The sequence below is a fragment of the Lissotriton helveticus genome, chromosome 7, assembly GCF_964261635.1.
Source record: "Lissotriton helveticus chromosome 7, aLisHel1.1, whole genome shotgun sequence".
Taxonomy (NCBI): Eukaryota; Metazoa; Chordata; class Amphibia; order Caudata; family Salamandridae; genus Lissotriton; species Lissotriton helveticus.
Window position 1 is genome coordinate 1,815,710,015 of NC_136068.1, and position 26,759 is coordinate 1,815,736,773.

The 26,759-nt window shown below is 41.5% G+C and overlaps 1 protein-coding gene across 2 annotated transcripts in view; it reads right to left on the reverse strand.

Annotated features, from left to right (window-relative positions):
• The window catches only part of LOC144767731 (phospholipase A2 inhibitor and Ly6/PLAUR domain-containing protein-like), a 229,701-nt gene extending 204,060 nt beyond the window's left edge, over positions 1–25,641 (reverse strand). Inside the window, exon 1 of one of the 2 annotated variants that reach the window (XM_078651117.1) lies at positions 25,533–25,641. In XM_078651117.1, coding sequence (XP_078507243.1) covers positions 25,533–25,584 — 52 coding nt within the window. In that variant the 5' untranslated portion in view covers positions 25,585–25,641. Of the gene's footprint in view, positions 1–23,657; positions 23,712–25,532 lie in introns of those variants that run through there. The other variant, XM_078651116.1, reaches the window with a different exon arrangement.
• Positions 25,642–26,759: the final 1,118 nt, after the last annotated feature.

Sequence of the window (26,759 nt, forward strand, 5' to 3'; positions counted from 1 at the left end):
AGCGCTTTACATTAGCACCGATTACGATATACAAGAACACATTGACATGGACATTTAGTTTTGTTATTGACTACTCACAAGTGTGTAGATTCAGGTGGGTATGCATACACATGCACCCGACCCCTACTGTGTTCCTTTCACAGTAAATAAGGAGTGGGTGGTTGTAGGGCTAGCACCCCTCCCCCACCCGCCCCCAGCAGCGAGCGGCCTCTGAAGTGCTGTGAAGCACTTTGCTGCTGTGTGTGTGTGTATTTATATATATTTTATATCGCGCAAACTCGACCCGAATATATGCGAGGGCTTTACATCGGCACCGATTACAATACACAAGAACACATTGCCATGGACATATCGTTATGTTAAAGACTACTCACAAGTGTGTACATGCAGACAATAAGGAGTGTGTGGTTGCAGGGCTCACACCCCTCCCCCCTCTCTGTTCGAATGACTCTTCCCCAACCGGTCCCAGAGGAAGACACCACCCAAAGCTAAACTCAGGGAGTCACTTCAAACAATTCTTAGTAAAATCAAGCCCAAACTGGTCTTTGTTACTTCTGTTCTGGTTCAGGGAGAGCCTGGCCTGGTGGTTTGGCTGGACTGTTCCTATTGGCTGATTTGCATATGACTGGGTCCAAACAGAGTTGGCACGGTGGGCAAAACAACAATGGCTTTGAATGCTTCCTTCAGTGATTGCCAGTGGTTAGACTATTTCAAGCATTTGTGGAAATGTACCCAAAGTGAACACACTGGTGTAGGATCATCCTCTGATCCACAGGTTCCAAAGACTAACAAAAAGAGATCGGCACTGGAGTTGAAATAAAATAACAAGTTGATTAATCACTCATGAGGGGGACCATGTCCACACAACACTCTCAAGTGTTGCAGGAGGAAGTACCCTGAACTCACAAACCATCGTCTTTAAATACTCTTTTTCTGGAATGTAAGCATGTGGACAGAAAAGGAAGGAACAAGTTTACAAATAGCTATCAGCAAACAAGGGCAGATGGATAACGACTTGGTCAGCCAATAGGGAGGGGGAGCAGGAATGCTTATGGCAGCAGTAAACAGTCAACAGATAGCATCTAAGACCAGGTGCACTTGCAGCCACAAACCCCCAGCACATACATTTTCCAAACACTGGGTGGTAGCATGTTAGGATTTTGTCAGTGAGGAGAGGCAAAGCCTTTATGAGAAGACCTATGCTCTATTGTGAGGAGCTAAGGGGAGATAGTCCAGCTATGCTGTTTTCTTCATCTGTATAACAGCTCCTCTTCCTTTGTTTACTTTTGTCTGTTGGGCTGGTTGTCATGCGGTTTAGAACACAGTGTTTTTGAATACTGAGGTGGGACTCTTCGACCATGTCTCTGTGATGAGAAGGAGGTCAAGCATTAGCATAACGAAACCTGAGGGGGGACCCCTTGCAAACTACATGAAGGGGGCCAACCGCCGGACTCAGTAAGGAGCTTTCAGGCCAGGTTATTGTGGTGAGGAAGCCCCCTCGCCCCGTGGGGCTACGGGGGCCTATGTTGCGCCACTGAGGTCAAGGCTATTATTAGACCTGGGTGAAATTTACACTACACCGATGTAATTGACGCCATTTTAGGAATTTTGTAATATGCGTGTTATAGACTGTTGCTTGCAACACTTGTGTTTTTCTCATTATATTGTAGCACAAAATGCACCCTTGCATCGATAATTGATGTGAGGAAGCATTTCTGGCTAACACATAGTGCTAAATGACAGATTTGCCCTTTCATGTAATTTTCTAGAAATTTGGGATAATTATGCGACTATTGCACAGCCAAATTGATTTTCTCTGATGAGGTCATGAAAATGTGTGGGCACTGATTAACGGAAGACCTTGCATTAAATAATGAGCATTGTAGAAAATTATTTTTACATTTGTTTTTGGAGCACCTGCTAACATGATGTAGGCTGTAAGTCGAATGTGGCTTCATGGTAGAGTGGGCACATTGTATATTCTTTAGAATAGTGTCAATGTGAGTGTTTGTTACCCGACAGGCTGTGTCGTGGCATCTTCTTTAGAGCAGTGTCAATGTGAACTAGAGTGCAAGGTACTTACAATAGGAGACTGGTTTGTGTCAAGTATGGAATAGGTATCAAGGTGTTTACATGAGTAGTTGCATCTCTGCCCTAGCCCTGGCCCTACCCGTACATACCATTGTGATTCATGTGCCAGTAGACTCCAAGCACTAAGGGGTAGATTTATCAAAATGTTCATGCAAAGCAACGCAGCATGACACCTTGCTGGGCTGCGCTGTGTGAAAGGGAGCGGTCAAGAATGAGTCATATTTAACATGAAATGGGGCATTACTGTCCTCCCTTTTGTGCCAATGCAGGCACCCTTGGGTCATGGTGCAACGGTGCCTGTGTGACACGCAGGATTGTTTTTGGGACACATTCCTGCATACAAACAATCCTCTGGGACTTTATCCTCTCCCAACATGAAGCACTTATAGAAAGAGGAAAGAATGGGGAGAAATAAAGATACTTCTCGTTATGTCTCCTAAGGGAAGGCTTAGCATTTTAATGCATTCCTAGGCCTACCGCTCATGGGAGATCTGGGAATGTGCCAAAATCCATGGGTGAATGCATGGGAACACCCATGGAACACCTCTCTTGGGCATAGTAACGCAAGGCAGTGACTAGCGCTGCCTTGTGTTATTCCAGATTTACCAAGCCACACAGGTCCACCTAGGATGTGACTCATTTACAAGTAGACTCCAAGGACTACATTTACCGAGCTCTGTACACATGAGTCTGTCCCATCAGACACTACAAAAGTATAGCTCAGAGTAATACAATTCCACATCATTAGTTGTGTTGCCTTAGGGCTGAAAGACTCTGCATCAGGGCCATTATCTAGGTTCTCCATGGTGGAATTCTTCTTTGTCAATGATGTTGGTCATGTCTTCGGGAATGAAAGGCTCCACTTCACTGTTGTTGACCATGTCATCATAGGGCTGAAAGATTCTGCATCAGTGTAATTATCCTGATTCTCCTTGGCTGATTTCTTCTTCGTCAATTTTGTTGGCCATCTCTTCATGGGGGTGAAAGGCTCCCCGTCAGCGTCATTGGTTGTGTTGTGATGGGACAGAAAGACTCTGCATCAGGGTCATTATCTAGGTTCTCCATGGTGGAGTGCTTATTTGTCAATGTTGTTGGTTATGTTTTCAGGCGGGTTGAAGGATCCACGTCACTGTTGTTGGCCATGTCATCATAGGGCGGAAAGATTTTGCTTCAGTGTCATTATCCAGGTTTTTCTTGGCTCACTTCATCTTCGTCACTGTTGTTGTCCATGTCTTCGGGGGTGGGTGGATTCAAAGGCTCTGCATCAGAGATGTTGGCCATGTCTTCGAGGGGGGGGAATCAAAGGCTCTGTGTCTGTGTTGTTGGCCATGTTTTTTGGGTGGGGGTTGGAGGATCAAAGGCTCTGTGTAAGTGCATTGGCCATATGGGTGAAAGGCTCTGCGTCAGTCTCATTGGTCTTGTCTTTGGAGGGGATTCTCTGCGTCAGTGTCCCTGGCCATATCTTCAGGGGGTGAAAGGCTCTGTGTCAGTGTCCCTGGCCATATCTTCAGTGGGGGTGAAAGGCTCTGAATCGGTGTCATTGGCGGCGATTTCCCTGGCTGAAAGGCTGAGAAATGCTTTTACTTTTATTTTCATACACAAACTAATGCTGTCCTGAAGGCTAATTCATCTCCTGCCATCTGCCTATGTTGATTCTATAAAAATGTACTTACTGTTATTTATTTAAAATGAGTCAGACAGACAAGAAATTCTAAAGTCATTTAAGCACTGTTTAGTAATTGTAAAACATTGCCTCTGGAAACAACCAATCCAGCAGTGGCTCAGCCATCCTACTTCACGCTGAGGACCAGCATGCTTTATCGCAAGAATTGTATTTGGCATGAAACTCCTTGGTTTATAGCACTTTATTTGTTTTCTTCATTCTAACTGAACTCCTGCCGCTTTCTGGTGTCTGGCTCTCCAACCTGCTGCTGTGCTTACAAACACAGCAGATTAAATGGCCAGGCTGAGGCTTGTACAGATCAGCCTGTCTGCCAGCAGAGACCTGTGGACTGAGACCAGGTGCCTCTCAGGTGTAAAGGCAGAGACGCAGAGACCTACAGACTGAGGACAGGTGCCTCACGGGTGTAAAGCAGAGATTCAGAGGCCTACAGACTGGGGCCATGTGTCTTTCAGGTTTAAAGGCAGAGATTCAGAGACCTACCCTCTGAGGCCAGGTGTCTCTCAGGTGCAAAGGCAGAGATTCAGAGACCTACATACTGAGGACAGGTGCTTTTTGATGTAAAGACAGAGATTCAGAGACCTACGGACTGAGGTCAGGTGCCTCACAGGTGTAAAGGCAGAGCTTCAGAGACATACAGGCTGAGGCCAAAGGGCTTTCAACTGTAAAGGCAGAGATTCAGAGACCTAGTGACTGAGGCCAAGAGCCTCTCAGGTGTAAAAACAGGTTTTTAGAAACCTACTGACTCAGCTACATGCCTCTCAGGTGTAAAGGCAGAGATTCAGAGACCTACCGACTGAGGCCTGGTGCCTCACGAGTGTAAAGGTTCCAGTTGGGACTATACATGCAACAGGGAGTATTGGTCAGAAGAAGAGGTGGGCGGAAACGTGAGGGAGCAGAGACAGTCGAGTGTGGAGAATGTGGAAAATATAAAGACTATAAGGAAACGCATGTATAGGTAAGCACAATTCATGAAGGATTTGCTGATGGGTATAAATAGTTAAATCTTCAAATGTTTATTTAATTTTGTCCTCTCTACCAATTTACTGTAAAGCGCTCTGATATCCTGCTGGAACTTGTTCGCGCTATATAAAACTTTATAAAAAAATAAATTAATAGAGGTGATTCGGATGATGATTATTAAGATGATTTGTTAATGAAAAATCCGCCACCTTACCAAGAAGAAACTCATAGAGTTACTCCTAGTGCTCCATTTCTACAACCACCTTTGGTTCCACTGATTATACATGAAACCTTGTTAGAAAAGGTATTACAATAAAGAGAAACAGAAGCATTAAACAAACAGCGTAGTGAGTTAATACAGAAAATTACTCAATGTAATACAAATCCCGAATCCTTGACAATACCAGTAACTATAGGTCCTGTAGTTCCATTATGTGGAGACAAGCAAACTAGTCCTAGAACTCCCGTTCTAGCTACACCCATCGTACAGCCCAGGAAGGAAAATCCAATAGTTGATGATCAAGCAAGTGAGTGTGAGTCAGTCATTTCCTTAATGGATTTACCCATAAGAGAACCAGTGAGTGACTCGATCAGGAAAATTACTGCCCGATGTTCAAAGGAAGTTAAAATTGAATCTTCCTAAGGAACGAGAAATTCAACTGTAGTAAGCCCAGACATAGAAAAGCCAAAATCACAGCCTAAAGTATTGGACATATTTAAATTAAGGGTAGAATTGGAAGAAATGGTAGCTGGAAATGTGGGATTTGGAAAGGTTACATTTTTTTGATGAAATAAATTGTTGTTTATATGCAGAAGTGTTACTCGAAATACTAAAATATACCATGAAAAGTTACTGAATTTGGCTTCTGAAATGGGAATTGACATTGGCAAATCAAAGGTATTACAGAAACCATATAGAGCTGAATTTTCTGACAAGGATTTGGAAAATATGAATGTGTCAGGACGAAAACTGCAGATAAAAGAATTGTTGTTGTTGCAAAAATGGGGAGATCTAGACAAATGGGATGCTAGATGGACAAAGAAAAAGGAAGAGGAACATGCAAATAAAACCACATCTGAGATGAGAGAAGTGCCAGAAGGAGGTTATGTACATGTCCCATGGTCCCAACAGGATACATTATCATTTACTAATGACTTCCCAAAGCTTAGAGAAAAACCTGTTGAATGGTACTCACAAGTAGAAAGGTTTGTGAAAGTGTCGAAAGTACTGTTAAAGGATTTAGATGGTTTATTTGACATTGTTGTTCCAGCTCATTTGTGGACCGAGTGTAAAATTACAATAGATTGGCCAAATGCTGAATACCCTAGAGATTCAAAGACAGGAGCCCCGTCAGAAGACGTTATGAAAAAAACTATAATCGGGTAATAACTTACTTAAAGGGAAAGATTCCTCCAAAGGAAACAGACTGGACTAAAATAGACAGAACCACTCAAAATAAAGATGAATCTGTACATGCATATTATGAACGCCTATTGCAGGTATTTAAACAGTACAGTGGTTTAGAAAACATTGATAATAAGGACATGACACATTTTATATATCATTTTGTGTCCGGACTAAAACCAGAAAACTCGCAAAAAATTTAAGAACATAAGCTGTGTTGGCAAGCGAAGCCTGTCGACGAAATAGTCAAGTATGCAAAATACTGTGAGGATGAAATTGATAATAAACGAAAGAAATTAGAAGAGAAGGTAATGTGGGCTCAAGTAAAAATGGCAGAACAACAGGAACTTCAGTTAAGTCAGCAAGCAAATAATCAGAAAAGAGGGGAAGGCCAAAGTGAAGGAAGTGGGGTCCAAGCCAGAGGGAAAATGAGTAAGGAAGAGGCAAAGAAAATGTTTCCCTGTCACGGGTGCGGAAAACTGGGGCATTGGATATACAAATATAAATTAATACAGAATAATAATATCCAAACTTAAAATTTAAATCCAGAGGGGCAGAATGAGGTGTCAATGTGCCAGCCACAACAGGTAATACAGAACCTCAAACCCCTATGCCAGATTTTGTGAGTCAATCCAAATACAGTGTGGACACCGGATTTCGGGAGGGAAGTGGTAGGAAAAATACGGTAACACCACAGTTTCTTTTACAGTACACATTCTTTGAAACAGAGGATTATTGATGGTGCCTGAGAGGGGGGAAGAGGATTGTGTACTTGGCATATCCTTACTGGTAGATCAGTCAGGTCCTTACATTGAAGAGAAAGTGGAGGGAAATGATGTTACCTTTTTGTTGGACACTGGTGCTACCCGTTCTACTGTGAGAACAGCAGCCATCCCAAACCTACCCCTCTCGGGTGAAGCGATCCAAGTAGTGGGCGTTTCTAACAAAACAAATTAGAACCCCTGTCACAGAACCAATGGAAGCCTGTATCGGTAATTTTAAAGAAATGCATAAATTTGTAGTGTGCGATTCTAGCCCTTTAAACTTGTTAGGAAGGGATCTACAGTGCAAAATGAATTGCACAATGTTTTGCACACCACATGGTGTTGAAATTCAGACTCCAGATGAGAATGGAGTGTAAACAATGATGCTAGCCAGACAAGAAACCAAAGTTAAAAAGATTTCCTTAGAAGATTTACCTGGAGAACTAAAAACCTTTGTGAATCCTGATGTGTAGGATTTTTCAGTAAAAAGAAGTAGGTCTAATGGCAGATGTCGATCCCATTAAAGTGACAGTGAAAGAAGGTGCAGTTTACCCAAATATTCGACAGTACAAAATGAGTCCGGAAACAAAAGCAGGTGTTGCAAAAGAAATAGAGCGTTTGGTTGAACAAGGTATTTTTGAAGAAATAATGAGCAGTCCTTGCAATTCTCCCATAATTGGCATAAAGAAACCAAATGGAAAGTACAGGTTGGTTCAAGACCTCTGAAAAATTAATAAAATTGTCGTCCCATGTTGCCCCGTAGTACCGAGTCCAGCAGTGATTCTCTATCAAATACCATGGGGAGCAGGATGGTTCACTGTAATTGATTTATGCCATGCCTTCTTTTCCATCCCACTTCATCGTGACAGCAAGTTTTTATTTTCATTTAAATTTGACGAGCATGTTTACGTTTGAAGTCGTGTTCCACAAGGGTAATCGGAAAGTCCATCCATTTTTAATCAGATTTTTAAAAGGTGTCTTGAATCACTGGTGCTGCTTGGACAATCAGTCCTGGTGCAATATATCGATGTCCTATTATTGGCACCGAGAACCCGAAATGACTCTGTGATTGATTCCATTGCATTATTGAATCATTTAGGGAAAGGTCGACATATAGTGTCCCAAGAAAAATTGCAATATTGTACAACCTCAGCCAAGTATCTGGGACACCAGATAGAAAGAGGGGTCAGAAGAGTGACATCTGATAGACTTAAAATAATTCAAAACATGAAATTACCACAAACTCAGAAAGAAATCAGAATGTTTCTCAGAGTTGTATGTTATTGCAGGCAGTGGATTGTGGGATTCACAGTACTAGCAAAACCATTGATTCAGATGAAAAGGAAACAAGCAAAGGACCCAGTTGAATGGGACGATGAAGGCATGACTGCTTTCTTAATATTGGGTAACAGTCTGTGTGAAGCTCCAGCATTAGGGATGCCTGATTACTCAAAAGAATTTGCACTATTCTGTGACACATGAGACAAGTGTGCTCTCTCAGTTCTAACCCAGACCCATGGATTAATGTGACGACTTGTGGCATATTTTTCTGCCACATTGGACCTAGTGGCATCAGCTCTGCCAGGTTGTCTGAAGGCGATAGCTGCAAATTGTATGAGTCTTGAGCAAAGAGAATCCATAATCATGAGACACCCTGTAACAGTGTATGCCCCACATTCAGTTGTGATTCTGTTAAACAGAAAACGTACTCAGCATTTAACTCCTAGTCCGATGACTAAATATGAAAGATGTATTATTGGTTGCGAAAACGTGACAATAGTGAGGTGCACTATTCTAAATCCAGCAACCTTATAGCCAGATTTTGAGGAAGTAAGAGAGGAATTCGAACATGATTGTATCGACTTAACTGAATTTATTACTAAACCTCACACAGACATACAGGAAGAACCTTTAAAAGACCCAGAACATGAGCTGTTTGTAGATGGCTCGTGTATGCGCCATGAGGAAGGAGGATTAAGCGCTGCTTATGCTGTGTGCACATTATCTGGTATAGTCGAAGCGTCCTATATACCAGGAGTTTAGTCTGCACAAGTAGCCGAATTGATTGCTTTAATAAAAGTGTGCAAAACTGGGAAAAATTGGAGAGTAACCATTTACACTGATAGTCAGTATGGTTACGGGGTTGTGCATGACTTTGGCCAGCAATGGCTGCAAAGGGAGTTCATGACTTCTTCAGGAACCCCTATTAAAAATGGACAATTTGTAAAAGAATCACTTGAAGCAATTCAATTGCCAAAAGAATTGGCTGTGGTCAAGTGCGCTGCTAACCAATCTGGAAATGACAAAGTGACAGCTGGTAACCGATATGCTGACCAAGCGGCCCAGCATTGTGCCAGATATAAAATGGCAGTAAATAAGAAATTCGAAGCATGTGGAAACAGTTGCCAACTTATGCTATTGAGAGTGAATACATGGGAGGAAGTGAAAGATTTACTAGGTGAAGCAGAGCCAAAATAAAATGAAGACTGGCAGAAAATAGGGTGTCGGATGAGACCTGAAGATAGTGTGATAGTTTACCTAGATGGGAGACCAGTGTTACCTGACTGTATGCTTGGACAAATGGCTAGGATGTACCATGGGGACACACACATAGGTAGAGATGCAATGATCCAATTGTTCAGACAGGAATTTGTCAGAGATGCTTAACATGCCAATGAATGAACCTTGGTAAGAAAACTGTGGTTTGTCCCGGGAAAATTGGGAAGGCAGAAGGCCCATTTATTTGACTTCAAATTGACTTTATTCAGTTACCTGCTTCTCGAGGATTAAAGTATGTCTTGGTCATTGTTTGCCTATTTTCAAAATGGGTGGAAGCATATCCTACCCACAGGAATGACAGCTTAACTGTAGCCAAACTCTTTTTAAGAGAGCTCATTCCTCAGTTCGGTTTTCCAGTAACGATTGAGGCAGACCGAGGGAGACATTTTAATTATGAAATTATTGGTCTAATCTGTGAAGCATTCAAAATTGAGCAAAAGCTGCACTGTGCATACTGCCCAGAGGCTTCTGAAGTGGTAGAACAATTGAATGGCACAATCAAAGCAAGATTGGGAAAGATGTGCGAATCTACCCGATTAGAACGGCCTTATACTTTTCCTCTTGTCCTGATGAGACTCAGAAGCATTCCAGTCAAGAAGACAGGCTTGAGTCCCCATGAAATACTCATGGGAAGGGCAATGAGGCAAGCATGTGTGCCAGGAGGGACACATCATTTACGGCGCAACTTTTACCACGCAGTGCCTTTACAACGCAGGTTTTTCAATGCAAGTCATTACAACAAATTGCGCTGGGGGCGCTCTAGGATAGGTAATAGTTTAATTTACTATCCAACACCTTCCCTACTATCCACGGGTGCTGGAGTTGGAATAGTAAATTAAACTATTCACTATCCTGTACCCCCCAACGCAAGTCGTTGTAACGGCTTGCGTTGAAAAACCTGCGTTGTAAAAGCTGTTAACTATATCTGATGATTTGGTGTTGGAGTACTACAAAGAGTTGGCTGACCAAGTGCGTTCTATCACTCACCAGGTTGTGGAAGACGATGAAGCCAGACATTCAACTCCAGCACATGATGAGAACCCTGGAGATTGGGTAGTGATAAAAAATCACACCCGGGAATCTTGCCTAGCACCAAGGTGGGGAGAGCCACATCAAGTGATACTGGTCACCACCACAGCTGTAAAGTGCATGGGAATCCCCAACTGGATCCACGCAAGTCACACAAAAAGGGTAACAGAACGTGACGAAGTTGAGGCTGAAGGTTGTGCAGCTGAAGGGTCTCGAGAAGTTGATCCTGAAGTAGTTGAGGAAGAATAACTGAGCACCAGTCAGGATGAATGGATCCCAGTGATTGACTTATCTGAAATAAGAACAAGAAGCCAAACATATTTAGATAGTCAGACTGACAGTGAGGATGAGACAGGAATAGAAGAATGTACTCAGATTACAGAAATTCAAACTAATGGTAATCATGAGGAGGACCAGATAAGGGAAGAGCAATATACTCAGACCAACGAAACCCCTACCAGAACGCCTCTGTCTGAGGATGGATAGATCGGTACTAGTCAAAGCACACAGTCAGAAGGAAACCAAGACATTGCAAGACCTGTGCAGGACCAGACAGGATTAGTTAAATGGGTTCAGGATAAAGATAAAATTTAAAGTCCAACAAAGCAATATCCTGAACCAGGTCAGATTAGTATAGAAGAATCCATCCAGGCAGAACAGTCAACAGTAATAAGCTCTGGATAAGGTCAGATAGCGAGGATACCTGAAGTTGACGAAAATCAAGTTGTGCCACAACGTAAGAAAACAAAGGAACATCTGAAGAATCTGAAAGCACAGTGCCAGCTAAAAGACTCAGAAAAGGTGATAAATGGCCTGGTTTTGTTAAAATACTGAAATAATGCCTGGTCACAATAGATGAAGAGCCTGAACAAGTAGACAAAGTGACAAGTCCAACTGAACCGTCTACAAGCAATCTAAGAAGGAGAAGTCCATGACTGAAAAAGCTGAACAATAAATTCAAAGGCCCTGAATGGATGAATGTCATCCTTGAAGATTTCGGAAATCTGGAAATCAGTGATGAAAGTGATGAAGATTTGGTTACTGATCAATCTATTGAAGAAGTGAGGTCAACTTGAGATAAAATCACAGGTGTATTCTGTGTAAAATTCTCAAAGAGGGGTTAAGACTCCTTAGTCAAAATGGCTGATGAAAGAGTTATTGGAAACTCAAAAAGAAAATGTATAAAGACATGCTGTAGGATATGCATATGTGGTGTGTTAATAGTACTATAGTATGGCTAGGACTGACAATAGCAATACCGTACTTGATGGCTGCTAAACAGAATGACACTAGTGTACACAGAAAGATAGTGCACCACAAACAAGATAGAGTAGACTTAGAAGCACCAAATGAGATATAATTAATTCACTTTAGAAATAGAAACAAAACTGATATGAATGTATTTGCTAATCTATTAGTACACTATGTAGAGACAATGCAAATTAGTGACCGTTATGTCTGTATGAAACTACAAACTTCAGTAGCTGAAGGTGTTACTTACCACCATTTACCCCTGACCTATGGTATTTCCTGTAGTATATTAACTAGTTTGTTTTATGTAACTGGAAGGTTACAGTATTTCTATTCTAACATAGATGTCATTTTTTCTGAAATTTCTATACGTAGAAGAATGAATCCCGTCCTTAGTAGTAAAGACTCACACTTCATGGGTGACTATTGTCTAACGATGAAGGAAATAGATATAGCTGATGCACACAAAGACAATTTAGCATGTAAACTACACGAAGAAGAAAATATATTTTTTAATTTAGTAGAGAAAAGGAGACATGATTTTCATAGAAAAGCCACTGAACTGAAACCCCAGATACCCAAATGGGCTGAAAGGGAGGAATGTATGGCAACTGGCAGGACTCATGCAGCTATGACTCTGGATTTTGAAAAGAAGGGGAACATCTGACTCCATAGCAAGAAAACTGAGTATAACAGTGTATTCATCAGTTCCAATGAATGTGAACACACATTCCTCATAATTGGGGGATGGGGAATAAAAGGGGGAACTGTTCGAGTATTTCCTGGAGTCTATTATATTTGTGGGAACAAAGCCTACTTTAAGCTGCCTGATCATTGGTATGGGAGTTGCTATTTTGGAATAGTATTCCCAAAGGTATACCATGTAAAAAGAATCACTGGAAGCAATTAACAGGAAAATGAACTAACACGATATAAAAGAGCTTGTTTTGCAGAAATTGTAGGTGATATATTCAGTGCATTGATACCTTCAGTGGCAGTAGTTCTGAACACTCAAAGAATCTGCAAATTGTCTACAGTGGTAGATCGCTTATCGACTGACACTGCTGGAGGATTTTTATTGATCAATACCGAATTGGTTGCAGTCAGATCAATGGTTTTACAAAATCGACTTGCTTTTGATATATTATTAGCAAAAGAGGGCGGAGTCTGTAGAATGTTGAAGGCGCAACATTGTTGCACTTACATACCTGATAAAAATGTTGAAATTGGAAATTATGTAAGAAATGTTACTCATTTGGAAGAAGTATTGAAACTACTGGAGGTTGATAGTGCATGGAAGAGACTAACTGATGGTCTCTCCTCTGTTGGTAGTTGGATTTCTAATGTAGGTAGAAGCATTGTAGGTACAGTACTAATGCCAATAATGGGAATATCACTAATAATATTGGTGATAATGATTTGGTGCAAATGCTGCAGAAACAGAAAAAGATATACAGTGAATGAGAAAAAGAAGAAACAAAAGATAGATGAAATTCAAAGGAAAAAGTTAAAGGGGGATATATACAAAAGAATCAACATTTTCCAGAATGAAAGTGGAAAAAGAACTCCCAAAGTAATTGAAGAAATTGAACTGGGAGAGTGCTAAAGATGGCATCTGGTTCTGTAATTAGTGATGATATAAAATATCATCAAAGAGGAGATTGATGAAGAAAGGTTTCCTACGTACAGAAGCCTGCTTGGACTCAACCCTCTCGAAATAACTTGTAACTCATTAATCAACATGTTTTGATTATTAATATTTGCATTTACATGACATTTCCAGTAAGCTGGGGAAGATTGCATATATGCTTTTACTAACAGTAACCCGAGTGCCTTAAAATGGCAGGAGAAAATGCGGGAACTTTACTACGCATGTGTCCGGCACATCTACGTGGTGTGCCGTCTTTTGCTTTTGGCGGGAAACTTCTTGCTTCTGCGCACTAGTGCCAAGGTGGCTGCTTCATATTTACTAAAGCACATGCTGCTGCTTATAGTAAAATGTGTTCATTCTGCTTAACTATTAATGCTATTTTATAAATTAAAGTAATGGGGTTAGAGTTGAGATAAGTGGTATACAGTGCATTCATTTATATTTGTATTCTAATATGTTTCTCTTGGACTTTGCTACTAGCTCATATTTGGGCCTTAAAGTGAGATGAATCTCGATATTGAAAAAGCTGCGCCTGCAGTCACTGTCATTGAATGACTGCCAACACCCTTCTTACGCATGATGTTCCTGGGCCCAGCTCGACTGACCTCTAAAGAGGAAACAAAAAAACTGAAACAATGTATTTAATTTGCATTCCAATACTGCTGGGTGGAATAAAATTGTGAGAAAAAAAGTTATGGGCGGGAACTTGATCAATGCAACCTAATGATGAATGATCTCATCTTAGTATGGTGTGATGACCTCTTCTCGTCTTTCTGACCAATCACTGCAGGGGAACACATAGATTTGCAACCTTTAGGGGTGGTACGTTGCCCTGGAAATGGTATAACTAAGGTAGCTTTAGTTATAGAAATTGTCCGACTTGCCCGAATAGCTAACCTGTCACTGACCCAACACACGTTATAGGGGATCGAGAGCAGAGGTGCTAGCGGAGCACTCTGTCAGAAAATTTGAGTTGTTTGGGGAAATTATCGATTACCCAGTCGGGGTACCAAATTTTGCTAGAGAGGGGTGTGACGCTGGCGTTACACTTAGCGGAGGTCAATTGTCGTGAACGACAAGTGTCTTGTCCCATGGGCACCTGATTAATCAGGAGCCTGAGTTGTTTGCCCCATCCAGTGGCCAGGATTAGTAATTGCACCATTCTAGGTAAATATAATCCATGTGGTATGTTCTTGTGCTATTTCCCTTTCGCACCCTTCCCAGGTACCAATGTCTAAAGGTGTTACTGTGGTTTCTTGCAAACTTTACATCCTATTAATCATACTTTTACTCATTAAATTTATGGTCTCTGCAATTTGGATGAAGACTCACTTAAACTTGCATTGATAAAGCATTTAAAACTTTCCCCGAGTCTGTGTGTATTGCAGGAAAGGTAAACATTTTTAAATACTGCTTAGTATTCTAACACCCTTTCGATCCCTCTGACTTATATCAAAGGTTACAATGATTGGTAAGTCATGGTTTACAGATATAAGGTCTAAAAGGACTCAAAGTACTATTAGTCGATTAGAAGTAAACAGGCAGGACTACTATTTCAATGTGTGAATGTTTATTTGCCCAGGTGAGTATGTTAAATTGAGCTAGTGGTCCCGCGCGCTATCAGCGCGTTTTAACTTGGAGAATTAATTCCTCCTCAATCCTGAGGGTCCCTGGGATCCAACTAGCCCACCAGGTACCTAGACTATGCACCAGAGAGCTGCGTTGCAGAGAGGTATTCAGAGGCCAAGCCCCTTTTTACCACACTCTGAAACGCAGCTCCATGGCGCTTACTGGAGGTACATGGTGGGCTAGGTGGCTCCCAGGACCCTCAGGATTGAAGAGGTATTAATTCCTCAACTTAAAACGCACCCCAAGGTGCATTTTAAGTTGAGGGATTAACTCCCCTTGAATCCTGAGGGTCCCTGGGGTGCAAGTAGCCCAGCAGCTACCTCCATTAGGCGCCACAGAGTTGCGTTGCAGAGAGGTGTAAAAAGGGGCATGGCCTCAGAACACCTCTCGGCAATGCATCCCCCTGGCGCATACTGGAGGTTCCTGGTGGGCTAGTTGGCCCCCAGTGACCCTCAGTTTTAAAGTAGAATGTATTCCTCACCTGCAAACGTGCCAGGGGGCGCATTTGCAGAGTGCTGCTTGGAGGGGGCGTGCCCGGTGAGACCATTGATGAGCAGGAACATTGGACAATATTCGCAGCTGGCAGGTGCGGTATCAGCCCACTGAGGGTTTTAATTGGGATATTGACTGCGGCGGTAACCCCACATGGGGAGGACGAAAACAGACTACATGTCACAGGAGTCTTTGCAGCTTGCTGACTCATCGAGGAGCCCACTGGGGCGGAGCATCATAAACATAAATTCAATATGGGACATCTGGCTGCTGTGCCGCTGCTTGCTCCTGTTTGGCCAGTGTTCAAGGGCGTTGGCCAGAAACGCGTCTGGCCGCTTGAAGTTTGATCCCACTTTTGCTGCTGCTATTGTTGCCTGTGCTCATTAAATGTGTGGATACTCACCTTGAGAGTGCGTCTTCATCCGGGGGCACCCTTTTCATATATATATATATATGTATATATATATATTACCTACCGGCGGTCGCCAGTAGGTATATATAGTTAGGACCTAGTTTCCATAGGAAATCCGCAACATTCTATTGGGAATAACTTTGGCGCCGGTTGATGAATCTTCGCGAATTTCTCAAAGAAGATGGCCCGCTCCGCTCCTTTCCTGAAAGTTTTGGGGGGATTCGTCAAGTGGGGGCTGAGAAAAAAGGGCGGTCCCAAAACGTGTTTTCCCCATGTTATTTTCCATAGGACGATTAGACACAGCTACAGCCCGAATGGCTGAACGGAATTACTAGAAATTTGGCAAAATGGTAGAGTCAGATTTGCTTAAATGGTATACATCCCTCCAGTAGTTCCTGAGAAAATTAAAAGGAAAAAAAATATATATATCTGGGCGGAGCCTAACCACACATCTCATCGTGAGATCTGATTGGCTGTCAGCACTTCATCCAGGAAGTGTTGGCAGCCATCTTGGGACCAATATACATGATAGCACCTCATTAAAAAGCATTGCAGTTAATAGAAGGTTTTAGGACTTTAGTTACATTATAAACCATTTGTTGATGGTACCATACTCATTTTAGGAATTGTGGTGTGTTCTAAGGTGATTTTACCATGTGAAAAAGCCTTCTGCTGGGATATCATGAATCATGTTTGAAAGAAAACTATTATCTAATGCTTTTCCCACAGTGGTTTGGAAGGGGATCTATAAGCTAAACTGAAAGCATATTTTCTGTAAATTCACACTATCTTTCTCAGTCATGTGAGAATGAAGTCTGACATTCTCAGTAAAACATGTACATCTAACAAGGACAGAGACTGTCAGTTGTTTCCTCTGTGTTCTACTGCTGCCTCCTAGAGTGTTCTAAAGAACAACTAGAGCGCTAACAGTCCTACTTATCACAAAGGTGTGGCACACCTGAAGCCATCTTGATTGGAATAAAGTGGTAACTCTTAAAACATTTAATTTAAAAAGGAACAAAATGAGGGGGTATATTTTGCCATACAAAGTATGATTAGTGCTGCAGAAAGAAAAATTAGGGCACATTTTGAGTGACTTCTCAAATCCTCTTCTATTTCATTAACAGATTCTGACATGCAGTCTCCCAAGATGGCCACCAGAGACAAAAGAGCCCAAATGTAGCCCAAATATCACCCAGATGTAGCCCAAGTATAGCCCAATGACAGAATGTCCCAGAGTGTTCTAAAGAACAACTAGAGCGCTAACAGTCTTACTTATGACAAAAGTATGGCACACCAGAAGCCATCTTGATTGGAATTAAGTGGTAAGTGTGAACACATTTAATTTAAAAAGGAACAAAATGAGGGGGGTCATTTTGCCATAGAAAGTATGATTAGTGCTTCAGGAAGAAAAATTAGGGCATATTTTGAGTGACTTCTAAAATCCCCTTCTATTTCATTAAAAAACTTCTGACATGCAGACTGAAACATGCACTTTGAATACCAGCAGTAGACTTCCCTGGTGAGCAGTAGCTTTACTACAGTGATCTAATGAGCAACTAGAGTGCTAACATTCAGAATTTATGGCAAATGTGTGACACATCTGAATGCCTTCTTAATGGAACCAATTCTGTTTGTAATGAGGTGGCTTTTTAGCTTTGCTTTTATTTGTGTTTTTCAAACGTTCGTATAAATAACATGCATATGTATGCATATATGATTATGTATGCATGCATTTATATTTGTATTTATATAGATATGCAGATTATATATGTTTATATATGTATGTATATATATATACACACATACATATATATAAATGCATATGCATATATATGCATAAATATATGTGTATATGTGTGCATGTAGAGAGAGGTAGAGAGGTAGAGGTAGAGAGGTAGAGGTAGAGAGGTAGAGGTAGAGAGGTAGAGACTAGTAGAGAGAGGTAGAGAGGTAGAGAGTAGAGAGTGAGTAATAGAGAGTAGAGAGTGAGTAGTAGAGAGTAGTAGAGAGCAGTAGAGAGAGTAGCAGAGAGTGAGTAGTAGAGAGCAGTAGAGTGAGTAGTAGAGAGTAGTTAGAGTGAGTAGTAGAGAGTAGTAGAGAGTAAGTAGTAGAGTGAGTAGTAGAGAGCAGTAGAGAGTGAGTAGTAGAGAGTAGTAAAGAGTGAGTAGTAGAGAGTAGCAGAGAGTGAGTAGTAGAGAATGAGTGGTAGAGAGTAGTAGAGAGTGAGTAGTAGAGAGTGAGTAGCAGAGAGTAGTAGAGAGAGAGTAGTAGAGAGTAAGTAGTAAAGAGTAGTAGAGAGTGAGTAGTAGAGTGAGTAGTAGAGAGTGAGTAGTAGAGAGTAGTAGAAAGAGCGTAGTAGAGAGTGAATAGTAGAGAGTAGTAGAGAGTGAGTAGTAGAGTGAGTAGTAGAGAGTGAGTAGTAGAGAGTAGTAGAGAGAGAGTAGTAGAGAGTGAGTAGTAGAGAGTAGTAGAGAGTGAAAAGTAGAGGCTGAGTAGTAGAGAGTAGTAGAGAGTAGAGAATAGTAGAGAGTGAGTAGTAGAGATTAGTAGATAGTGAGTAATAGGGAGTGAGTAGTAGAGAGAGAGTAGTAGAGAGTACTAGAGTAGTAGAGAATGAGTAGTAGAGAGTGAGTATTAGAGAGTAGTGGAGTAGTAGAGAGTGAGTAGTAGAGAGTAGTGGAGAATATTCCAAAGTTTGGCACAGCACCACTTGCACAACAAGTCCAATCAAATCATATCACTTAGAGTCCTTATTGAAGCGCTGAATCTTGGTGTATATTCAAATGCTTTTATTTTCCTTAAGTTTATGTACCACAGCCAGCCGATGCGTTTCGTGTCATGTCATGAGTGATGTAATATGTGACGTCATCAGCAGTGCATTGCACGCGCAAGTTATAGTGAGTCCAACTAACTATAACGTGGGAATTTCAATGGTTTTATGCGAGTAAAATTTCCAGCTAACTATAACTGGTGTAAAACCTATGTTTTTTCAGTGAATTTAATAGGTTTTTTAAATGCTAATTCCTAGCTATAACTGGTGTGAAACCTATGGTTTTGTCAGTGAATTTCAATGGTTTTTTAATAGCAAATCTCTATAGGTATGAAAAGTAATATTTTTTATAACGAATTTTATATTGTATAATTATGTAATTTTTTTCTTTTGTATTTTTTTATTTTTTGCCCTGGGGTGCTCCCGGGGCGCGTACCGGTGAACGCACGGGTAAGCGCAATGTTACGGCGCACCCTGGGGCGCGTACCGGGGAGCGTCCCGTTAGCGCTATTGCCGCGATCGAAAAAACCACATCGTGACGCGTCGCGTAAGCATGACGTATCACGTTGCCGCGCAATGTGTCTTATGACGCGCTTCGTAAACGTACCCAAAAGCGCTCCGCGGCCCGGCCCACGTAGCGTAAGCGCGCCGGAGCGCGTAACGTAAGCGCACTGGGTCATGTGTCAGGTCATGTGACCTGAAAATAACACTTTTCATTGGTTCTCATAATTTTTTTTCTCCAAATGATGAAAGCCCCCTCCTTTTTTCCTCATTCTAACTTTCTTTATTGAGAGAGCAAGAGCTATTTTTGATCACTGCAATGGCATCACTTGTAGCTGCAGCTGGTGCACCCCCACCACCAAGAAAAGAAGGTCCACCACCACAGTTCCTTGGAGGAGGAGAAGAAGAAGAGGAAGAAGAGGAGGAGGAGCAACAATCAAGGCACTTCCTGCCTGAACAACCAAGGCAAAGGCACGTTAAAGTGCACTATGTTTGGCAATTCTTTTTCATCCCTGAAGGCCAAAAAAAGGTGAACGCCCCCAAAGTCACCTGTCTAATTTGTGGCTCAGTCCTCTCCAGGGGCAACCCCCTAAAGAAATATTCATTTGGTAATTTTACCATGATCCGCCACATGGAGAGGTTTCATCCAAATAACTTAGCCCATGCTGAACTACAGGAACTTCAGAACAACGTACCCCCTGTGGCCAGCACCTCCTCTACTGAAAACTCACATTCTGGTCCTGAAGCACGCCAAATGGTGCCAAATATACAACCAAAATTTGGCACCATAAAACATGTTTGCATTTTCTGTGGCAAAACATTATGTTATGGTGAACTTAGTGTCACCTTAATAAATTATGCTGTGGACAACCACCAATGCAACAAGAAAAGGAAGAAATAATTTTTTTCTTTCTTTTGCTCCTGTTGAGCCATTTCCACTTCCCTGTTTTTTGTTTGTTCCCTTAAAAAACACACAAAAAATATAAAATTGTTCAAAAAAAAAACAAAAAAACGTTCAGTAAAATAATAAAAAAAATATAAAACAACAAAAACAATAAAAAAAAGTTCTTTTCAGAACTACCTCACATTTATAAAATTAAACCTCTGTCACTATTTTTCCCCATGGTACGCTCCCCGGTACGCTCCCCGGTGAGCGTACCAGGCGCTCCCCCGGCGAAAATCGAAAAAAAATTGAATATTTTCTTTTACCCGGGGGACCCTTTTATGGCGCCGACATCAAACCTAGGGGGTCAGGGGGGGTGTACCCTGCCCCCTTTTGGTCATTTCCCCCTTTGTTTTTTGCCACCTCTTGTGTCTCGATCCTACCGAGACACAAGATGGCGGCCGCTGCGGACTGTTTCGAATGTTTACAGACACCCGAGAGCCAATCAGCTTTCCATGCGCAAGTTGTGTGGCGCGCCCGGAGCGCTCCCCGGTACACGCACCGGGGCGCGCTTACAGATATATAATTTTTTTTTAACCTAAATTACTCAAAATCCTCTGGAGCACATATCTTGAGACATAGCAAAGGCACATCGGGCTACCAGTCCCTACAATTTTGCCAGGTATGGTGAAAATCCATTCAGCCGTTCGAGCTAAAAGTGCGACAGACCGCCCTATGGAAATTGTCGAATACCCTCCAAACTTTCAGGGAAGGAGCGGAGAGCCGCGAGGCAAAGTTGCTGAAAAATTCAGGCAGATTCCTCAACCGGCGCCAAAGTTATTCCCAATAGAATGTTGCGATTTCCCTATGGAAATCAATCCTAACTCTAACTACCTACTGGCGACCGCCAGTAGGTAATATATATATATATATATATATATATATATATATATATATATATATATATATATATATATATATATATATATATATATATACATACACACATGGAGTGACACTTAAATTATTCAGAAAAGAAGCAGAGAACCATGCTCAAATCTGGGAGGAAAGCAGCTCTTGTATAGAGCACTCTTAACATCAGCGGCAATCTAGATCTGCTCACCTCAAATATCTGCTTTTCTATCAAAGTCTTTAAGCAAAGGTTAAGCACAGTGCCATCCACGCCGAGATAGAAAGGGACACAGTCTGTTGCCATTTCTACAGCAAATTCTCTAAGCCTTGTGGGACACCAGATGCCAGGGACCACCTTCTACCTAGGGCCAAATACATTTAATAAAGTGGAATGAATAAACATATTTTCAGCAGAGGAGGGAGGCCACACAGCTCCCCTTGCAGTCTGCTGTCAGCCGCTGTCGGCCCGGAGCCCTATCTCCAAGGGCCCAGCCTTCATTGATTACAGGAGGGAGTCTGCATGGTCCCCCTCCCTGGGCTGATGTTGTCCTCAGAGACCCATCCCCTAGGGCTTAGCAATGTCTCCTAGGTGCCCCAAGGTATAATGGGACTGTGGGGGGAACCTCAAGGCCCTTGCATTCCCTCCCGACTCTCTGCCTCCGGCAGGAACCAGCATTACTGTACAAGCATAAAGCTGCATTAATTAGTTGCTACCTGCTTGTGGGAGCAATTGTGTTCCATCAGTTACCCTGCATGCATATTTGCTATTTGAGAGCTTCCACTTGCGGACAGTGGAGTTATGTTTGCTTTTCCTTGGTGGGAGTGGTCAGGTACCATCAAGCAAAAGCAAACATCTACCTTCTGATGGTGGGTAACTTGAGAGGTAGCAGGTGCTGGCCTTTGGGGGTGGCAGTCCACAGGACCATCCATGGCTCCGTGAGCAAGAGCCACCTGGCCCCCTTCCATTGTAGTATTTAGACTAGGGATGTTTTTTCCCCAGGGCATGTGGGCCATGATGGACCTCCTTCATTAATTAATTTAAACCCCAAGGAGGTGGTAGTCCCCGGTCTGCAACATGCTACAGGGGGCTGAGCGGGTATTTTCATGTTCCCAAGAGATGTAGCTGTCCCTGTCACGGGGGACTGGGGGCATACAGTCCTCCCTAAAATGTATTTGAACAGATCTGCCCCTTTCACCCCTTACCTATTTTTATAGTATGCCCCTGCAACATGGAACACCCTGGGGGCATTAATAAAAGCGAGCATGGGAAACAGTGCTTGTTTCTTTTTTTTTCATTTTACCGTGGAGTTGCGACTACATTTCGGATTTGCTGCAAATATTTAGATAAAAGGACAAGGGGTCAGAGTAGTGCTATTTTGCCACTTTCTCTTTCTTTTTATCATTTTTCTGTGAGTCTCTGCAGAGTCCCAGGATGGCTGCCATCACCATCTTGTTGAAGTATTGGCAGCCTGTCAGGTCTCAGCACAGGTTGATGGTTGAGAGAGCCTTCACATCCCTATATATACAAATTTGGATTTCCTTTAATATTGCCAAAAATAGATTTTCACCAGACAACAAAATGTCACTTTCTGGACCAACCGTCTGCTTTCTGCCAAATTTAGGGTATTTCCATTCAGCCTATAGTTGTATCTAAAATCCTTACGCAAAATTGCATGGGGAAAACACATTTTTGGGACCCACCTTTTTCTCGTCCCCCATGTAATGAATTACCCTGACACTTTTAAGACAGCAGCTGAAGTGAGCGTCATATTTCTTTTCAAAATTTTGCAAGGATTCGGCAAATGGCAGCAAAGGTATTGGAAAAAACTAAATTGGTCTTCCTATGGAAACTAGGTCCTAACTATAACTACCTACTGATAAATATGTACATGAATATGTATGTATGTATGATATATAATATATATGTAGCTCCTAGATTTATGGTAGTTATTCTTTTTGACATTTCCGTCTGTATTTATCCATATTTATTTTGAGTTATGTGGAAAAATGAAGCTGAAATTAGTATATTTCCATATTTATTCAACCGGTAAATGTGCACATACGCTTGAATGCCTACTAGATTTCAATGCTGTAAACACCTGCAGAAGAAAACTCAATGTACTTATAAGAAAATATGCAAATTTCAGCACCAACCATGGGCAAATCTACTTCTGTTAAAGCGTCTATACTAAACGCAATTTCTTTGTTAGACGCCTTACCTATCAATCCTTCCTGGGCTGATGTTGTCCTCAGAGACCCATCCTCTAGGGCTTAGCAATGTCTCCTAGGTGCCCCAAGGTATAATGGGACTGTGGGGGGAACCTCAAGGGCCTTGCATTCCCACCCAACTCTCTGCCTCCGGCCTGACAGTCATAGCAGACAGTATTTATAATTACTCAAAAAGAAACCCAAATTCTGTTTTTATCCACATTTAAAAATAAATACAGAGAAGAAAATAAATGTTTTCTTTCTGTATTTTCTGTAAAAATCAGTAAAACACAAAAGAGGGAGCCTTCATTATATAAACATTGAAAAAAAAGCATGGGAAAGGCAAATCTCTCAATTCAATGGCGCTAATGTTAGCAATATTATAAAATGGAAAGTCCATGTAGATTGCTTAGTAATGCTTAGATATTTTAAAGTTATGGAGACCTGACTCACCTGCAGTTATGAAAGCCAAAAGGACACAGGAGCTGATGAGAAAGGTACTCATGGCAATGAGAAATATGTATCAGAAATGCAGACCTCAGGACCTGAACTTTGTCTGCCTTCCTGACAAGGTGTGCAGGACCATCCATGGCTCCTTGAGCAAGAGCCAACTGGCCCCCTTCCATTGTAGTATTAAGACTAGGGATGTGTTTTTCCCCGGGGCCCATGGGCCATGATGGACCTCCTTCATTAATTAATTTAAACCCCAAGGAGGTGGTGGTCCCTGGGTCTGCAACGCGTTACAGGGGGCCGAGCGGGCCCCACATATTCATTTACTTTAATTTTCCTGTGGAGTTGTCGGTCCCCAGGGTGCGGGCAGGCACAGTGGGCCTACCTACATATGTACTTTCATGTTCCCAAGAGAGGTAGCTGTCCCTGTCACGGGGGACAGGGGGAATACAGTTCTCCCTAAAATGTATTTGAATAGATCTGCCCCTTTCACCCCTTACCTATTTTTATAGTATGCCCCTGCACCATGGAACACCCTAGGGGCATTAATAAAAGCGAGTTTGGGAGACATTGCTTGTTTCTTTTTCTTTCATTTTACCATGGAGTTGCGACTCCATTTCTGATTTGCTGCAAATATTTAAATAAAAGGACTAGGGGTCAGGGTAGTGCTATTTTGCCCCTTTCTCTTTCTTTTTATACTTTTGTGTGAGACTCTGCAGAAGCTGAGTCCCAAGATGGCTGCCAACACTATCTGGTTGAAGTATTGGCAGCCTGTCAGATCTCAGCACAGGTTGATGGTTCAGGGAGCCTTCACATCCATATATATATAAATTTGAATTTACTTTAATGTGGTCAAAAATAGATTTTCACCAGTCAACAAAACGTCACTTTCTAGACCAACCGTCCACTTTCTGCCAAATTAGGGTATTTTCATTCAGCCTGTAGTTGTGTCTAAAATCCCGAAGCAAAATTGCATGTGGAAAACACATTTTTGGGACCCACCTTTTTCTCGTCCCCCATGTAATGAATTAGCCTGACACTTTTAAGACAGCAGCTGAAGTGAGCGTCATATTTCTTTTCAAAATTTTGCAAGGATTCGGCAAATGGCAGCAAAGGTATTGGAAAAAACTAAAATGGTCTCCCTATGGAAACTAGGTCCTAACTATAACTACCTACTGATGAATATGTACATGAATATGTATGTATGTATGATATATATTATATATGTAGCTCCTGGATTTATGGTAGTTATTCTTTTTGACATTTCCGTCTGTATGTATCCATATTTATTTTTAGTTAAATGTATCTGTATTTATCCATATTTATTTTGACTTACGTGGAAAAATGAAGCTGAAATTAGTATATTTCCATATTTATTCAACCGGTAAATGTGCACTTATGCTTGAATGCCTACTAGATTTCAATGCTGTAAACACCTGCAGAAGAAAAATCAATGTGCTTATAAGAAAATATGAACATTTCAGTACTAACTATGTGCATATCTACTTCTGTTAAAGCCTCTTTACTAAACATCCTTTCTTTTTTAGCCCCCTTACCTATTAATCCACACAGCCATTGGCCTGGCAGTCATGACAGACAGTATTTATAATTACTCAAAAAGAAACCCAAATTCTGTTTTTATCCACATTTAAAAATAAATACAGAGAAGAAAATAAATGTTTTCTTTCTGTATTTTCTGTAAAAATCAGTAAAACACAAAAGAGGGAGCCTTAATTATATAAACATTGAACAAAAAGCATGGAAAAGGCAAATCTCTCAATTCAATGGTGCTAATGTTAGCAACATTATAAAATGGAAAGTCCATGTAGATTGCTTAGTATTGCTTAGATATTTGAAAGTTATGGAGACCAGACTCACCTGCAGTTATGAAAGCCAAAAGGACACAGGAGCTGATGAGAAAGGTACTCATGGCAATGAAGAAGAGGGATCTGATATGCAGACTTCAGGACCTGAACTGTGTCTGCCTTCCTGACAAGGTGTGCAGATAATACGTAGCATGAGGTTGAATTTAAATAAATACTGCGTGGGAATTGGTTTCTCAAGGGCATCATGACTATCTGTTATGCATCCTATTTGGCAAGGAAGTTCTTTTATTAGTGTGCCTCGTGCCAATGAATCAACAGTAAATGTTTGAGCTCTGTACATAGCCTTACTGAAAAATAGTTATTCTGTAAAGAAGGTAGTGTGGTCTTAAATTGTGCATGGTTGTCCAGATATAAACAAAATATCAGTTTTGAGTGGGTCACATCTGCCTCAGCAGAATACCATTGCTTTCACAGATTTTGTATCTTCTTTAGTTGCACCCTCTTGTTCTATTTTACTCTTTTTTTCACTCCTATTTTCTTTTCTTTTCTTGCTCAATTGATCTTCTCTTCTCTCACTGTTCCTCATCCTTTGCATATGTTATACATTATTTTCATAAACAGGGCTTCTCTGCATCCTGTGTTTTCATCGTTTACATATCTGCAGATATATATATATATATCCTTTCCACATGTTGTCCAAAAACGTTGCTCTAACATTGATGAACAATATTTATGACAAACAGAACGACCTACTGGAAGGTTTCCTCATTGTAAGCACTTCAATGACCAGAGTCCACGGCGCTAAAATAAGTCACCTGTGATCCCACTGGAGGGAAATAAAATGCAGAGAATGACTCTGTTTCCATTTTGACAACACAGCCTGTGATCAAGAGCCAGGAGGCTCGAAATGCATTAGGCCAAATTGAAATGCGAACATGAATGCACAGTCGTGCTCCTGCATTCAATAAAGCTGTGTCAGTAATCGTCTGTGGAGTGCGCTTTCGTTTTTGGACAACATGTGGAAAGGATATATATATATATATATATATATATATATATATATATATATATATTACCTACTGGCGGTCGCCAGTAGGTATATATAGTTAGGATTTTTTCTCTATGGATTTTTTGAAAATTCTATGTCTAATAACTTTGGCGTTTGTGGACGGAATTGGCTGAAATTTTCAGGAAAATGGCACATTTTGTTTCTGAGCAGCCCCTGAAAATTGGGGGGGGGTTCGTCCAGGGGGGGTCGAGAAAAAAGGGGGGTCCCAAA